An 18560-nucleotide genomic window follows, 5' to 3' on the forward strand; every position below is an offset into this window, starting at 1 on the left:
TGCTATTTATAGGGCCTTTATGCTAATGAAGGATGCAGACTGCGTCTTAGTTAATTGGAAGACAAACAGCAAGGCTGTCATCTATGGGCAGAACTATGTAAATGAGGAATGGAAATAAAGCTTTTCTATTGGCTACTTAGGTGAATCTTGGTACTAACCAATCAGACAATCGGATTTACTCCCCAGGAAATGCCTATAAAAGCAGCAGTGTTCTATCTGCTTTCAGACTTGGTTTGTTTTGAGAAGTACTCATTTTTTGTTTTTTTCTTTTCTGTTTATTTTGCGATGTCTGGACGTGGCAAGCAAGGTGGTAAAGCTCGGGCTAAAGCGAAGTCTCGCTCTTCGCGGGCCGGTCTCCAGTTTCCCGTGGGCCGAGTGCATCGCCTACTTCGTAAGGGCAACTACGCTGAGCGGGTCGGGGCTGGCGCGCCGGTGTATTTAGCAGCGGTATTGGAGTACTTGACGGCTGAAATACTGGAGTTGGCTGGTAATGCGGCGCGCGACAACAAGAAGACTCGCATCATCCCACGCCACCTGCAGCTGGCCATCCGCAACGATGAGGAGCTTAACAAACTGTTGGGCCGCGTGACCATCGCTCAGGGCGGGGTCTTGCCGAACATCCAGGCGGTGCTGTTGCCTAAGAAGACCGAGAGCCATCACAAGGCCAAGGGCAAGTGATTTGACAGGGATTTGAGTTTCCGGAAGTGCTTTCAAACCCAAAGGCTCTTTTCAGAGCCCCCCACTATTTCAAAGGAAGAGCTAACACCACTTGGAATATTAAAGAAAAAGGAAGGTAAGTGAATTTTTATCTAAGATAACAAGAAATGGAAGAAAAATCTCTCTAGATGTTTAGAAAAGGCTCTCATTGTTACTAGAAATCTCCCTCTCTGCAGAACGCGGTAAATCGGTTAAGGTCTAATGATCCACGAAGTGGTTAGGCATTTCAGACAGTCGAGTGATCTGCCTTTAGTCAGTAAAGCCTAAGCACGGTTTAACTGCAGGGGTGGATATACGGTGGTCTCAAATGAACATGCCGAGTGAAATGGCCAGAACCTCTTAGACGCCTCGTTCTAGGCTGCAGACAACCCGTCTTTCCTAATCCCGCAAGGGAGTTAGACTCTCTGCTCCCGCTAACTTTCAACGTATCATCTGAAATTTACCACGTACTGAAAGGGGCTTTTGAAAAATTGATTACCTGGAGTTAACATAATGGTAGCTTAGAACAGACTGAATCTAGACTCCAATTGTGGCTTCTCCCCACATTTACAAATTGTGAGATTTCGGGCCAATTTCTAACCTGGTAGTTTTGTTGTATGTAAATTGGGGATAGAGTGATGGTGTTTCCATTGATTTTTTTTTTTTTCTTTTGACAAACCGCTTAACACCCGTAACCTAGATTAGTGCCTGACATTCAACGAACTATAGTTAGTAGAGGTTCAAACGCCTAGGCCCCTAACGCAGCCTCAAAAGGGATAGAGTAGGGCTGCAGGCCTCCCTAAAATAGTTAACTACTAGGGATCTGGTAAATTAGCTGCTCCAACCCAAAAGTGTCGATCTGGTACTGTGCAAAAATTCCTAGGATCCTATTTTCCGGGATTGAGTCTCATCAAGTAAACATTTCTTCTGCATGACTCAGTTTGTGCTTGGATGAGTAGGCAAGGAGGCTGAGTAGGCCAAAACTTGGGACCTGTGCGGCCCAGGGAGACGCACCCTCATTCAAACATCTCTGGCGCTTCACTGAAGCATTTTGCGTGGCATCAGTTCTTTTGGAGCATTCAGATCCGAGTGTGTGGGGAAAGAGAATCTAAACAGAAGCTGGTTCCCGTGAACGCACTTTTCTCATTCTCATGTTGGCACAGACACTTTGCAGTCTTGAGGCAGCCTCCATCCCTCTCTTGCCCTCCTCCCGCGCATCCCCCTACCCCCCACCCCCACCCCGGCCTTGAAACTACCAGCCAAAGAACCGGGGCTAGAGGGTCTGGGTGTTTGGTGAAGGCAAATAGGCGGAAAAAGAAGTGAGCACCTTGATGGCCGCACGTTAGAATTTCCTTAATTTTTAAGGATAGCCGGAATGAAAATCAGTTTGGGGAAGGTCCGACCTCACAGCATTTCAGGTAGGGGTCCACTGAGAGGACCGCGTTCTTTACGCCCAGCATTTCTTGTATGTTGGAGAACTTGGATCCTTAGGTTGCAATTGCTTTATATAAGCCTTGGGATACTTTTCATTGACTTTCCAGGTTGCCTTTGAACCCAGCTCCAACACTTAACTAGGTGGGTGACCTTGGGCTAGGTGCTTAACTTCTCCCTGCGTCCATTTCTTCCTGTATGCCTTTGCCTGTCTTGTGATGAAAAGAGTGGATTCAGCAGTGTGGGTTCTGAAATTAGAACGTGGGGTGCTCGAGTAATGGCCAACACTTAGTAAGCACTTACTGTGTGTCAACATGCTTCCAGAATATTAATTTAACCCAACAATCTTAGAGATAAGTACTATTCCTATCCCAATTTTAAAGATGAAGAGACAGGAAGACAGCATAAAAAACTTGTCTAAGCCCCAAGGTCAGGAAGTCAGTACTTCTAACCACTGGCAATTTTATAACCAACTGCTCCCTAAGAGGTTGTCAGAATAATGAAACGAGTAAAAATTCAATACATAATGGATTTAACTTTGCCCACATACCAGAATGTTACTAATTGTATCCTAAACTCTGTGAAAATTTTAAGAGAAGGAGGAGAGGTAATCTCCCTGGAATCTACATAAGGGAGGGAGGTAAATCCTGACAGTGTGCTAGCCACATATTTTTGTGTTAACCAATACACTTTTGATTTAGTATGTGACAAGTGAAACAAGGGGACAAGTGGGGAGATGGTTTAGTAAAGAACCAAAGAAAAAAAAAAAGAACCAAAGGACTTGATAAACTACTTTATTGTGGTAGGTGAAGAAAGGAGTTAGCAAGGACTTGAATTCTCCCCTCTGGGCTCCAATAACAAAACTTTGTATTGGATTACTTAAGAGTGAATGATACATCGTGTTAATTTTGTGTGTTTCACTGAGACCTCCTTAAAGTCAAGGACCACATCTTGTTAAATTGTTGATAGTCAGCATAGACCCTGGCATACAATAAACACTTGATAATCGGACATTGAGTAAATGTTGAGCTGAGTCAGTGGCTGGGCCATCAGGAAGTACTTTGTTCTAGAGGGTCAGTTTATTACCAGAGGAGACATTAATTACATGCCAGACTAAAGGCTGCTAATAATATCTTCTCTTACCAGTAGAAAATCCCTTCTGAAAAATCCAATTTGCATTGGCAACTTATTTTGGGAGCTTCAAAGAAACACAGAAGGTGCCAATTGATAACCTCTTACCTAAGAGGTACTGCTAAGAGGCTATTCCCCAAGCAGAGGACATTCCTCACAGCTCTGGCCTAGCTTCCCCTCTCCAACATAGTTCTTCACCTCCTACTTTGAAATGTCACTGTTTATATCCAAAAGCCCTAGTTACCACTTGGGAAAATTCTCTAGTGGGCAATAAACTCTCAGTAGCTTTAGTTGGTTTCCAGCCCTTGAGTAGGTCTCCATCTACCATGCCTCAAGGGTCCTGGAGAGAACCATTTAAATTGGGGCAAGTTGATGTGAATCGTAAACCCAGGGCTTCCAGTTACTGAAGACACCTGGCCACCAGGGACAAGATATGTATTAAAGGGATTTATTGAGATGTGAGGCTGAGACAGAATCATCATTCAATTATATAGCATATTCCAAACAACACAGATCACTTTGATACAGCATCGCCAAATACAAAATCTTCTTTAAAATTTCCAAATAATCTATGCAGCAATATCCTTTCCTTTACTCCATCCATTATCCATTCACATTCTATTTTTTAAATGTATCACTTGAACTCTTTTTTACAAGTGTGATACATTTTATAAACAGTTGTAAAAAAAAATTGTATATTTTAAGGTTAGAAGTAGGTTACCTTCTAGGGGTTTGTCACCTGTTGAGCCTGAATTATAATTATAAATGTAAATATTCCTGTTAAGTATAATGCATGTGGGTTACTAGGAAACATTAGGAATTTAATTGAGGAATCCCCAAACATACCAAAATTGAGAATAAGGGCTCACATGTAGCCCCAGTATTCTTCCCTCTCTGTTTTATTTCAGTACCTTGATCTTGTAGCAAAATAAGATTAGCATCACCAGGAGATCTACCAAAAGGCAGATTATAGTCTATATTTATACCCATAAAACTGTATCATTAATAAGTAGACAAATTTATGAAAAAACTCAATAAGTATAATCATTATAACACCAAAAGAATTTGGAACGTAACATGTATACTTTAAAATAAAACGAATTCTAGGACATGGAATTAATGTAGTCATATTGAAAAAATATCAGAAATTCATTGGACTTAATTAGATTACAGTTGTTAGTTAAGTTGTAGTTTAGGCAGGGTGATAGAACAAGCATCTGTTAAGACTTAGAATTACACGTGTTACTTACAGTTGAGGTTCTTTCTGAAAGAAGCAAGTGTGTAAGTTTCGGGGTCTCTGCTGTATGTTGCTTGTCTGCCAGTTGGAGCTTAAACTTTTACCACATTCCTCACTCTCGCAGCACCAGGCAGCAGCAGCTGAGCATGTCTATTCTTTCCTGTACTCAGTGATAGCCTGAGCTGAAAGTACAGGCCCTGACTTTACGCCATGACAAATTGCCCTTGCATTCAAAGTGTATCTCAGAATGGCTCTATCTGAAAATGCTCTAAATTTTAGAACCTTGGAGCTCAGTACTAGCCCCTGTTCACTCTGTCTCCTTGATGATTTTATCAGTACTGTAGTTTCAAAATCTGTCTATATGCAATAAACTTCCAATTTTACATCTCCAGTCCTGCTGTCTTCCCTGAAATGCAAATGTGTTCATACAAATTTCTACTTGACACCTTCACTTGAAGCCCTAACAGACCTCTCAGCCTAAATACATTCAAGACACAAGAGTTTACATTATGCTTCCTAAGCCTGTTATGCCCTCCAATCCTCCCCAGCTCAGTAAATGACATTACTGTAAGTCCATTTACTCGAGCGAAAATTCTAGGAATGAGCCTTGCTCCCTTTCCTTCATCTCCACAAATCCAAACTATCTGTAAGTCACTTCACCTATACCTTTAATACATATCTTAATTTATTTACCATACTCCTTACCATGACCTGAAGAGCCATCCATGACCACCCTGGCCTCTGCCCACCTCCCTGACTTCATCTCCATCTCCCTGTCCAGCTACACTGATCTCTCTTCCACCTGCCAAGCCCTTTGCTGCTTCAAGACATTTGTACTGTTGGTCTCTTTCTCTGCAGTGCCCATCCTCTGATTTTTCTTCTGGCGAGCATGTTCTCAGCTCTTCTCCACACAGGCCTATCTGAAATAGACTACCCAGATGGATTAAAGAGCTAAGTATAAAATACAAATACTAGATGAAATTTTAGGGACACACTTTGTATAACTTCAGTTTTGTATGTGTATATTTTAAGGGGGAGGTGTCATTATTAAGCCAGGCAGTAAACACAAATGCCATATAGGAAGGGACACAGACCACATAGGACAAAAATAAACTTAAGATGCAATATTCCATAAAAGGAGTAGAAAACAAGGAGTAAATTGGGATAAAGGATTTGTAAAACATTATACACAAAAGGTTAATGACTTTAATTTACAAGGAAGACCTGCAAGTTGCTAAGAAAAGGGCAAAAAATAGAAAAAAATTACTGAACAGGATATTTTATACCTTTTATGAAATTCAAATAGACAGTGCATATGAGAGAAAACAAACCAAAATACATAGAACTGTTCACCTTCCTAAAAGTTAGGTTATGCATATCATAGCAACAAATGAATAGCACTTCTCACCTATGGATAGACAACCACTAAAACCAATAATACTTAGGATGCTGAGGATGAGGAAGGAGTGCCACAGTCATATTATCTTTTGAGAAAATTTCCTGGCAATATATATTAAAATTTATTAAGAGACACTTAACCTTTTGTAAAGCAAAGCAATATCAGATAGATAGATAGATAGATAGACAGATAGTAGAAACTAGGGAAGAGAGGGTGTCTACCATCTAGAAATAAAAGGCCCATTATGTGAGGTTATATGAGGAGAGATTGTTAACCTGTATAAACATGTGTGTAAAGTGTAAAAAGGAGCATGAATTAAGTTTGTAACTTCAAGTATAGAAAGTAAAATAAAAAAGTAATCTCCCGGGCTTCCCTGGTGGCGCAGTGGTTGAGACTCCGCCTGCCGATGCAGGGGACACGGGTTCGTGCCCCGGTCCGGGAAGATCCCACATACCGCGGAGCGGCTGGGCCCGTGAGCCAGGGCCACTGAGCCTGCACGTCCGGAGCCTGTGCTCCGCAACGGGAGAGGACACGACAGTGAGAGGCCCGCGTACCGCAAAAAAAAAAAAACAAAAATAAAAAAAATAAGTAACCTCCCTCTGCTCACGTCTCACTCCAAGTTACTTTCTATCAATCATCTTGTTGAGATTCTTTAAAATACATTCTAAGATTTTATTTATCAGCTCCCTTGTTGTTTGCCTCTCCCCATTATACTCTCTGTTTCATGAAGTGGGACCTGGTCTGTGACATCCTAACATCTAACAGAAGGCCTGGGACTCAACTCGCTGGTGAATGAACCAGGGAATGGATATTGTAGCCCCAAAAGCCGTCTCAGAGCCCAGAAAGCACATGGTTATCTGAATTTCTGTATAAAAATGCCCACTAACCATTGTTAATGCACTGCCTACTGCCCTATGCAGCTACCAGGACCGCAGTGAAATTTGGAAGTACCATATACACCATTTGTTTTCCACACTCTACCTTTTGCCAGGTTTCTGCACTAACCTCACCAGACTTAATGTCTCCTGATAAGCCTCAGTGACCCAGGAAGCTCAGTTTCCTTTAAGGGCCTGTCTTCTCTGCTGGCTGATACCGTGTATAAAAGAATCCTCCTTAACACCCTACTGGGTCTGTGGTTACTAACGCTTGCTTAGAGTCATGGAAGGAAAAGGGTCACACAGCTGATGTGTGTGACCAAATCAATGCTGTTTCATCCCCTTACGATGCCTGCTCTGCACACAGGGCACCTTGGTGGCTTTTACAGTCTAATGCTGGATTATACAGTTAACACGATCATCTACAGGGTAAGTTTGTTGAAAAATTCTATCATACATCTCCACTCCCTGGCATGTCACATCCTCAGTAAATACTCAGAATGAATACTCAGAATTAATGTGTTGGCAACAGAACTTATATCTGCACGGAAACGGAATAATCACTAAGCTGCAGGGATTTGTGGGTTTATTTCCGGGTGATGTACCTTTTTAGCCACCATTCGGTTTTAAATTCCAGTTGCTACATTTGGAGGGAGATACATGACTGGTACTTGAGCTACTTTGTCCAAGATAGGCCACTGGCCACATGTGACATTTTAAATTTAAATAAAATAATGAAATTAAAAATTCAGGTACTCAGTTGCACTAACCATATTTCAAGTTGCTGGTGGCTTCTACATTGGACAGATAGATGTAGAACATGTCTGTCAATGCAGAAAGTTCTACTGGTAGCACACCGGGCTAGGTACTTTTTGTCCCTCTGGGCTAACATGTTCAAGTGCACTTAACCAGCTCCCTTCAGGTAGCATCTGAGGATACGGTTGCCTGAAAAAATATAGGATGCTCAGTTAAATTTGAATTTCAGTTAAGTGACAAGTAATTGTTTTAGTATAAGTATGCCCCCAAATATGGCATGAGACATGCTGTAGTTCAACAAAAGATGTTGTTTATCTGAAATTCAGATTTAACTAGGCATCTTGTATTTTTATTTGCCAAATCTGGCAACCCTATCTGAAGAGCGAAATTAGAGCATTTCCCGGGGAGGCTGGGTCCTCTTACCATGGGGAGTGTGTATATGAGGAAATGAAAAGGGCTGATACACAGAATGAACCAAACTCATTCTGAGGGAAGAGGTTTGTAAGTTCTTCTGCATATGTTGAGGAAGGTTAAGAAAGAAGTTCCCAAATACATTTACTTTGGTTTCTTCTCTCCCCTTAGGTTTCAAAAGCTTCTCACTACAAAGAGATGCCTAGATCCAGAGTGTCTGTCAAACTCATCAATTCTCAGAAATAAATGGACTGGCATCTGTGTTCTGACATCATTGATTGATTCTGTACCTGCCAATTTTTTCCTATTAAAAACTTACTTGGGTTTCTTTCTTCGTGTGCACTGTGTGTCTTCGGGATAAGGAGACTAAAAGGGAAGGGGGGGTAAATATTATTGTGGAGAAGCTCTCTTTAGTACCAAATGTACCTAATTTCTTGAATAAGTAACACATTCACAGGGTTCAACCAAATCGAAATCACAAGGTATATGCTGAGAATCCACTCCTCACTGGTTTACCCCACTCTCCCTAGGTAACTATTTTCCTTGTGTATTTGCCTATTGTTAATTCATGCTGATGTGAGTCAAGAATGAACGCATGTTTTATCTCCCCCAGTTTTCATTCTTAAAAGATAGCAGACTGCATACACTTACTCTTTTCTATAACAGTATATCTTGGAAAACTTTCCAGATATGAACATAGGGGACATCCTGTACACTGTCTCATGGTATTGTACTGTGAACGCATCACAAGTACATCACAGTTCATGTAACCTGTCTCCTGTTGGTAGGCACATAAAGCAATTCCAGAATAACAAACCCTGATGTACAGCAAAATGGAAATTGTTCTCATATTCCTCTGGGATGGTGGAAAATGAACAGAAATTCAAGTCACTCTGGCTTGGACTCAAGGTTCTTCTCCTTAAAAACTGTGGCTTGGGGCTTCCCTGGTGGCGCAGTGGTTGAGAGTCCGCCTGCCGATGCAGGGGACACGGGTTCGTGCCCCAGTCCGGGAAGATCCCACATGCCGCGAAGCGGCTGGGCCCGTGAGCCATGGCCGCTGGGCCTGCGCGTCCGGAGCCTGTGCTCCGCAACGGGAGAGGCCACAACAGTGAGAGGCCCGCGTACCGCAAAAAAGAAAACTGTGGCTTTAGCCAAGCTCATTTTGAACCCCAGTTTTTTCATCTGTAAAATGGAGGTAATACGTACCTTAATTAACTACGAAAATGGAAAAAAAAAAAGTTTGGAATTCTAAAGAACAGCACAAACAAAATTATTTAATTTTCCAACACTACTGCTTTTGTGAGTTATATATAATAAATTGTAATAGGATCAGGCTCCCCAAATTCCAGCCTGGCATGAAGAAATGAAATATCGTACCAAGACAGAGGAAGATAGTTTCATTAATTACCTGGTTAAATGGCCATTTCCTCACACAGGAGTTAGAAAGCACACCCTCCCAATCTGCCTGCCCCTTTGCCCCTTCTGCTCTTTCCTCTTAAGTCAAGGTCAGGTTTTAAGAATGTTTCTGCTACTCTAGTGTCTGTGTGTTGGGGACTGGGGGTCTGGATGGTCCACTGTTGTATTGCCAGCTCTCAGCTGGTGTCTGACATTGCCTGGCATGTACTAATCACTCAGGAAATAGCTGATAAATTCCTAAGGCTGGGTTGTAAGAAGGACACACCCAACTCAGTCTTAAAAAATACCTATATAAGTCTATACAAAGTGGTTTGTGTGTGTACACACGTACATATACATATGCATGTACACACAGCACAGACATGCAGTGAAATATTCTGGAAAGACGTGCGAATCTGGAATGAAAATACTTGGGTCTGTATTGCAGCTCTGCCATTTACCAAGTGTCTGACTGGGGGTGAGTCACCTGCCATCCCTGAAAAGTCAGGCTTTTCATCTGTAAAATGGGATAATAGCACCTCCCAGAGTTTTGAAAAACCAGTCAAATGAGAGCACGTGAGAAAGCACCTTGTTCCTCGTAAAACCTAACATAAACATGTGCAAGCTTATATAAAGACAGAAGTAGAGATAGAAATGATCTCTCACCTGTTGATCCATTCACAAATGTGGGCAGTTGAAGAGGATGTTGGGATTTCCAAGTTGGGATTTGCCAGCTTCCACCTGCAGAGATTGAGGTGACTTAGGTTGTGATAAGCCAGATCACTGCCTGCTTCGGGCAGCCACTCCCCCATGGCCGGAGGAAGCTTCCAGAGGAGTGGGCCTGGCAGACATGTGGTGTTGAAATGGCAGTGGACGCACCCACTCACCTGCCACCAGGTCTCTTCCAGGTGCAGAAGCAGCAGCCCCAGTGGACTGGGTGGGCATTTCGAACTCAGCTGAGCCACCTTTCCAAGAGCAGAGACGCCTAAGACAGGGATGCTGCAAATTGTGCCTATTCCATTGGGGGCTCAGCTTGACTCCCTGGATATGGAGAATCACCCCCACTGGGTACCTGTGCAACTTTGGCAGAGAAAAGAAATATGTGGAAGGCCATTGAGGAAAGGGGCTCTAGATACAGTAGCTCTTTGGGAGGAAAGCATAAAGGAAGGGGAGAGCACAGAAGGAAACTTCGATTTCCTTTAGCTCAGTCCTTCAGGCTGTGGATGAAGAGACTGGGGCCCTGAGCAGCTGGTCTCTGTGTGGTCACAGAGCAGATCAGTGGCTTGTGCACGTCGCCCACAGAGTTATATTTCTGCCCTCGCCGTCTTCATCCTCTCAGGCCTCCACTGGAAAATCTACATGTCATTTTGAACCTTCCTTGCGTTCTATTCCGTGTTCAGGGTAACATCGGTAGCCTGGAATTGGCCATAGCGGCAGTATTTACACAACAAGAACTGGCTACAAGTCAGTATTTGGGGAGTTTTCCTGGAGAATCAGTTGTTAAACGTTTACCAGCACACCACTACCTTAAACGTCCTTTGTTTCTACCCCATAAAGATACTCTCATACCGCTCATGACTCTCTCTGTCTCTGTCTCTCTCTCATGCACACACATTGGCTCACGCTATTGTGCTGTTTTCCTACCTAAAAGGGTTCTCTCTCACCTCCCAAATGAGCCCCATGTCTCTGGGCTGATTTAATTCCCACAGTCCTATGATCCACACCTATTGTGGATTCTTCTGCATTGTTTCCCATCTGCTGGGTTCTCATATCGACTTTCCAAATTTTATGAGGAACCCTGACACACTCTTCTCACACATCCTCACCTGCCTCACCCCTCACTTCCTTCAAGCTTTTGCTCAAATGTCACCTTCTCAGTGAGACCCTCCCTAGCCTTCCTCCTACTCCCAGAGGGGAGAGATCCCTGCTGGGAGGGTGGCCAAGGTCTGGCAGAGAGTGATGCTGGGAGTGTGGACCGTCAGTACAGCGTGGCTAGGAATGCCATGAGCAAAGGCACTGCTAGGACACAAGCAGGGCTGTTTAACCAGTGACCCCAGGGATTTCCTCTGGGTTGCCTGGCAATGAACTGGGAACAATGGCTGCTTCTCCCCCTGTGGGAGAATCAGCCAATGTTCTCAGGTGCTGGGAGGCTGGTGCTCCCAGCTGAAACCCACACAGAAAAGGTTTCTTCTCCTAATCAAGTCTGGTCTCATGCTTTCTCTATGAAAAGGAACAGCACAGGCACTGGGTCCCCTTCTGGAGCACAGCCCCTCTGTGCATCAGGCTGTCCCTTTCCCTGGCACGTGACTCAGAGCTGCAGGAGAGCAGGCACTGCGCATCTGCCGACTTCTGCCCACGAGTTCCAGCAGACACAACAGACACTGTGCCTGCCAACCAGACAGAAGCCCAAAGTACGAAGACCTGTTAGGAGGAGTTAATGACCTCTAGAGGAGGGAGTCGGTGGGAAGGAGTGGCTATAAACAGCTTTCATTATGGGCTGAGATCGAACTTTTTAATCATTATTCTAATCACCTTGTGTCTCATCTTCTCAAATGTTCTTCATGAACGCTACAAACCAACAGCTTTTTCTGAAATTTCTTATTTATCCCTTTGTATTCCTCACCCACCCCACCCCCACCCCCGCCACCCTTTCTTTTGCCCAATGTTTTCCCGCTCTCTTTCCTCTCCATTTAGCATCAGCTGTTTTTTAAGGAGCACTTTTTAAAAGTACCTTGTTTTCACACTAGGTGGTCAGTGTTGAAATACGTGGAGACTCTGCCACCGCTGCACTCCGCGGATGCCCCAGTGGGACCCAGTCACGCCGGAACTAAGGGCTCAGCTCGGACTTCCGGTGCCGGTCCCGGCATCTGTGTTATGGAGCCGCAGAACGGTCCTCTGGCTCCATCAGTAAGAACCACGACGCTCGGATCTCACCTGTGACTCAGAAGCTGTGCCTCAGAATCAGACAAATATTCCTTGTTATCCAAATTTACTGCTATCTAAACTAGAGTTGGGGGCTTCCCTGGCGGTGCAGTGGTTGAGAGTCCGCCTGCTGATGCGGGGGACGCGGGTTCGCGTCCCGGTCCGGGAGGATCCCACATGCCGCGGAGCGGCTGGGCCCGTGAGCCATGGCCACTGAACTTGCGCGTCCGGAGCCTGTGCTCCGCAACGGGAGAGGTCACAACAGTGAGAGGCCCGCATGCCGCAAATAAATAAATAAATAAATAAACTAGAGTTGGATTGGGAGAAATGTGGTTCTTACCTCACTTCATTAGATTATAATGCTCACTCAAGCACTAACTTATTTTATTTAATCTTCATAATGTCATGAGGTAAGTGCTATTATTGTCCCATTTTGTAGATTGGGAGACCAAGGCACAGAGAGATTACCTAACTTGCCCAGGTCATGTACCTGGTAAAAAGGACGGATGGGGGAAGTGTGCAGATGAGAATAAGACACACACAGGGAATCAGCTTCATAGTGTTATTGGGAAGGCAAATGAGGTAATACAGGTAAAGACCTCAGAAGAGCGCCCAATCCGAAGGGAACCCTCGACAAATGCGAGTTGCTGTTTGCTGCTATTACCATAAAAGTAATTATCTAATTACACAATGCAACCAGTGGTCTAGTAGCCCAAAGAGCTAAAAACTGCCTCTTTGGAGGCTTTGTTTGCTTTAATTTGGTTATTTGTTACACGAATTTTATATTGTTCTCTGGCCTTTAGTCTTTAAGAAATACCCTGGCCTCATCAACCTGTTCCACCGGGGCCTCCCATTGGTCAAATCTACTGGAAGCCAGAGAGCAAGGGAGCCTGGGAATTGTAGTTTCCAGTGACAGCGGCTTCGGAGAGTAAACAGGCAAATGAGGGAAACAATCAGAAATTCAAACAAATATTTCTGCAAATCTGATGCCTGAGCATGAGACCTTGTATCTGCACTCAACCAGAGGTACACTTCCATCTTTAAGTGCAGAAAGGAGCAGAAATAAGGCCCTGCTCCTTTTTTTTAAATTTTTAGGTGAGTTATGATATTCTGTGAGAGAAAGAAGTGGGTATACAATTTTCAGAAAGCAAGAAGGCATTTGACTTTAAACAATTTACTCTTTTTATTTGTACTCAATCCAAATGAAGTGACTGCAACTTTGAAGGCTGTTTGTTTTGAGTTCTGGAACAATGTGAAATAATGAAAATAAAAACCCAGATATGGCCATCCATCAGACCCTACTCTGCAACCCTACAATTGCAACCCTACAATGCGACCTTGAGCAAATTATTTTCCCTTTTCATCTTCAGTTTCCTTGTCTGGAAAATGGAACCAATGATGATCACCGACCTCAGAGGATAGATGCAAAGATTAAGTGGGGATAATGTGCTTGGTACATAATAGACACTGAAAACCATGCCCTCTCTTCCCTTTATTTCCCCTTGTATGTCTTTGGCTTATCTCTGGATGTATCCGTTATCTATTGCTGCATCATAAATTATCCTCAAACTTAGCAGCTTCAGGATCTGAGCGTGGCTGAGCTGGGTTCTCTGGGTCTCTCACAAGGCTGCATTTAGGATGTGGCCAGGACTGCAATCATCTCAAAGCTCAATTTGGGACTGATCCGCTTCCAAACCCGTGCACATGGTTGTTGGAGGGACTCAGTTCCTCAAGGGCTGTTTGTTAGACTGAAGTCCTCAAGTCCTTGTTTCTTGTCATGTCGGTGGCTTACTGACTTTCTCCTGAGGAAATGAGCAAGTGAGAGAGTGCAAGTGGGGGCCCAAGATAGAAGCTACAACCTTTTGTAAACTAATCTCAAAAATGACACACCAGGACCTTCCCTGGTGGCGCAGAGGTTGAGAATCTGCCTGCTAATGCAGGGGACACGGGTTCGAGCCCTGGTCTGGGAGGATCCCACATGCCGCGGAGCAACTAGGCCCATGAGCCACAACTACTGAGCCTGTGCATCTGAAGCCTGTGCTCCGCAACAGGAGAGGCCGTGACAGTGAGAGGCCCGCACACCGCGATGAAGAGTGGCCCCCACTTGCCACAACTAGAGAAAGCCCTTGCACGGAAACGAAGACCCAACACAGCAAAAATTAATTAATTAATTAATAAACTCCTAGCCCCAACATCCAAAAAAAAAAAGGCTTTAAAAAAAAAAATGACACACCATAGCTTTTGACATATTCTCTCTCTTTTTTTTTTACGAGTCTGTGCTTTTTTTAATTTTTTATTTATTGATTGATTATTTTTGGCGGCGTTGGGTCTTCGTTGCTGCGCGCGGGCTTTCTTTAGTTGCGGCAGCGGTAGCTACTCTTCCTTGTGGTGCTCGGGCTTCTCATTGCAGTGGCTTCATCTTGTTCCGGAGCACAGGCTCTAGGTGCGTGGGCTTCATTAGTTGCAGCACGTGGGCTCAAGCTGCTCCGTGGCACGTAGGATCTTCCAGGTGCAGGGCTCGAACCCGTGTCCCCTGCATCGGCAGGCAGAGTCTTAACCACTGCGCCACCAGGGAAGTCCCGACATATTCTCTTTGTTAGAAGCAAGTCACCAGGTGCAGCACACACTCAAGAAAAGGGGATAACTTAGGGATATGAACCCTCAGAGTCAGGGATCGTTTTGATTCTGTCAGAGGATCCCCACCACACTGGGTATATCACAACCTGATTAAAAGAAGGTGAAACTGTCTTCTTGACCCCTTGTCTTTAAAGATGGAAGTGTACCTCTGGTTGAGTTCAGATACAAGGACTCATGCTCAGGCATCAGATTCGCAGAAATATTTGAATTTCTGATTGTTTCGGTCATTTGCCTGTTTATTCTCTGAAGCTGCTGTATGTCACTGGAAACTACAATTCCCAGGCTCCCTTGCTCTCTGGCTTCCAGTAGATATGACCAATGGGAGGCCCCAGTGGAACATGTTGGTGAGACCAAGTTATTTCTGCCCTTCCTGCCTTTGCTTCCTGGGGTTTCTCCAGCCTCACTGGCACTCTTTGGCTCCAGTCCCACCAGATAGCTGGCCTCTTGGTGGTCTCCACTCCTGTCTTACCAGCCTGTGTTGTTCCAGCTTCACTGGAGACTGGATCTCCAGTTGGGGCTGGCCCCAACTCCTAAATGATAGCAGCACCTCTTTTTCCTTTGTCCTAGCTCTTGGAGAAGTGGCAACTTCTTGCTGCTGCTTATCTTTGGTTACTCCTCATCTCTCTTTTGGTTTCTTAACTCTTTCATGATCTGTTTCACTGATTACCTCTATTAAATTCATCCTATATAAAATCCCTGGAGCAGTTTTTAATACACTGACAAACAGTGGGACTGAACCCAACTGATAAACATTGGTCTTCCCTGAGCAACTCATGTACAGAGCAGTATTTGCAGCAAAAGTTTTCTAAAGCATTTGCAATGCTAAATATCTGCCCTAGTGCTCATGCTGCTGGAAGTCCAGAGGGTGATTGCTTATTCAGGATGTAACTTCACCACTCTGGGCTTAAGTTTCCTATTTTACAAAGTGGGAGGCTTTGTGACATCTGTGGTCTCTTAAATCCCTGAATATTAGGGGCTGCAGAATTTCTCCACAGGGAAAGTTTAGGAACCATATTTTGGGAAGTGGGTGGAGACACTTTATATGAGACCAAAGTGGGGGTGAAGGGGAAGAAAAGAAAATAAACAAAAACCCAAAAGCCTAAGTTGTCCGTGTCACAGAAGAGGGGCGTCACTGGTGGAGACTGTGGGGGAAGTTAATGAGGATTGTACTATGACTTCATAAACTAAGTATGTTGTCCTACAAATTGCTTCCTATTTCCTACTCCAGCCCCTGCTTTCTACCCCACCCCAAATCAAAGAATAGTGCTTAGAAATAAAGTTTCAGGGCTTCCATGGTGGTGCAGTGGTTAAGAATCCGCCTGCCAACACAGGGAACACGGGTTCGAGCCCTGGTCCAGGAAGATCCCACATGTCACGGAGCAACTAAGCCCGTGCTCCACAACTACTGAGCCTGCACTCTAGACCCCGCGAGCCACAACTACTGAGTCCACGAGCCACAGCTACTGAGCCCACGTGCCACAACTACTGAAGCCCGCAGGCCTAGAGTCCGTGCTCTGCAACAAGAGAAGCCACCGCAATGAGAAGCCCGCGCACCGCAACGAAGAGGAGACCCCGCTCGCCGCAACTAGAGAAAGCCCGTGTGCAGCAACGAAGACCCAACGCAGCCGAAATAAATAAATAAATAAAATAAATCTATTTAAAAAAAAAGAAATAAAGTTTCAAAACATGAGAATAAAATTTTACTGTACTTGGTATAACAATAATTTATAAAGGATGGCAGAATTAGTCACTGTTACAAGGCGGAGAGACAGTACAGGAAAGCTCTCTTAGTTTAAGTCCTTGGGCAAGTTACTTAACATCTTTGGATGCAGTTTTGTCTTTTGGAAAATGGTGTAATAATAGCACCATTGTGCCAGTGACTCGTAATAATCCTTGATATTACAAGGATTAAGTGAGTAAGTATTTGAAAAGTGCTTAGAACATATTGCATTTACTGGCATATTGTATTTACTCTATGGTAAACTTTATAAATATATTGCAATATTCTAAATTGTAACTGACTGTATTTGTACTGTAACTGATATAAATTATATTGGAGTATCATGGTTACTGTAAGTCTGGAGAATTCATATCAGAGCAACTGTGAGAAAAGGGAGGTTGGTGATCACCTAGAAAAAGAAGAGTTTGTAGAATGGTAACTTGTTCAGTGTGTCTTTTCCACAAAACAAAACACTGTACACAGGTGTCCTCAGGGTGGTGGAGCTGATTGATTGGGTAACCACTTCTTGATAAAAATATCTCTTATTCGAACTATATGCTCAAAAAGCATCCTCTAATCTGTATCTTGGTCTCCTGACCAGAAAGTATGTACACCTCTGATACTTATTTTCAATATCAAGTGCATCTCTTATTATAAATTAATTAATGGCATTGCTTATTAACTCATTTCATGTGAATTTAGGTTTGTATAATCATAGTAATAGGTAATAGATAATATGTAATATGCAGGGTTGTTTACTATGTCTCAGTATTATAAGCACTTCAAAAATATTTTATCAAATCTCAGCATATTCCTAGTGAGTAGATAATAGCTGTATCCGTTAGATTTTGCTAAATTATATAACAAAAACCCCCAAAATCTAAGTGGATGACAATGGCAAGGGTTATTTCAGGCTCACATTGCATTTTTTTATAGATCGGTTGTGGTTCTGCTCCACATTTTCTTCATGGAGGGACCCAGACTAAAGGAACATGACATGAAAAGATCTCATTGCTCCTAATGATTCTGCTGGAAAGTGAGTACACCTCACTTCTACTCACATTTGATCTACCAAAGCAACTCCCATGGCAGGGACTGATATCAAGTTGGTGTGGAAGTGTACTCCTCACATAGGTAGGCATGTCATAAATCGATATTAGTGGGCAGGGATGTATCATTCTCCCAAAAAGGGCAGCAAAAAATTGGGAGTAAAAGTGACATCTACCTCACTATCCTCATTCAAATTTTAGACATGAGAAACTTGAGAAATAGAGTTTAGTAAATTTCTTAAAGTTGCAAACCTGGTAAGTGATAAGATTGGGATCTGAAATAGAGCTGTTCATCTCCAGAACTGTGATAGCCAGACTCCAACATGGCCCTGGTAATTCTCATCCTCTGACATGCACGCACATGTGCAGACTCCCAAACTAAATAGGACTGATCTATGGAACTAATAGAATATTGTGATTTCTGAAGTTATGTCATAAAGGATATTGTGACTCCTGTTTTGCGCTCTCTTGGATCACTCATTCTTGGGGAAGCCAGCTGTGATGGAGTGAGCTCTCAAGCAGCCCGATGAACAGGTACACATGCCAAGGAACTGAGGCTTTCTGCCAATAGCCAACACTGACTTGCCAGCCACGTGAGCCATATGAGACATCTGGGATTGGATCTTCTATTCTCAGTCAAGTTTTCAGATGACTGCAGCCAGAGTAACATCTTGACTGCAATCTTATCAGAGATCCCAAGTCAAAACCACCCAGTTAAGTCACCCCCAAATTCCTGACCCATGGAAACTGTGTGAGATAATAAGTGCTCATTACTATTGTAAGCCGCTAAATTCTGGGATAATTTGTTACACAGCAATGGATAACTATGCCAAACTGCCACTGCCAGGTATGAATTAACAATATTGTGTAAGTGGATGGAACTTACATTTACAAACCAGCA

General features: G+C 43.6%; 1 protein-coding gene across 1 annotated transcript; it reads left to right on the forward strand.

Moving 5' to 3' along the window:
• Positions 1–223: 223 nt before the first annotated feature.
• Positions 224–8267, forward strand: LOC113631839 (histone H2A type 1-C). Its single transcript, XM_027128577.1, has 2 exons — positions 224–793; positions 8108–8267. The coding sequence occupies exon 1, from the start codon at positions 286–288 to the stop codon at positions 676–678; it is 393 nt and encodes a 130-aa protein (XP_026984378.1). The 5' UTR covers positions 224–285; the 3' UTR covers positions 679–793; positions 8108–8267.
• Positions 8268–18560: the final 10293 nt, after the last annotated feature.

This window comes from Aethalodelphis obliquidens, unplaced genomic scaffold (assembly GCF_003676395.1).
Source record: "Aethalodelphis obliquidens isolate GAN/ISIS:26980383/991018 unplaced genomic scaffold, ASM367639v1 scaffold34, whole genome shotgun sequence".
Taxonomy (NCBI): Eukaryota; Metazoa; Chordata; class Mammalia; order Artiodactyla; family Delphinidae; genus Aethalodelphis; species Aethalodelphis obliquidens.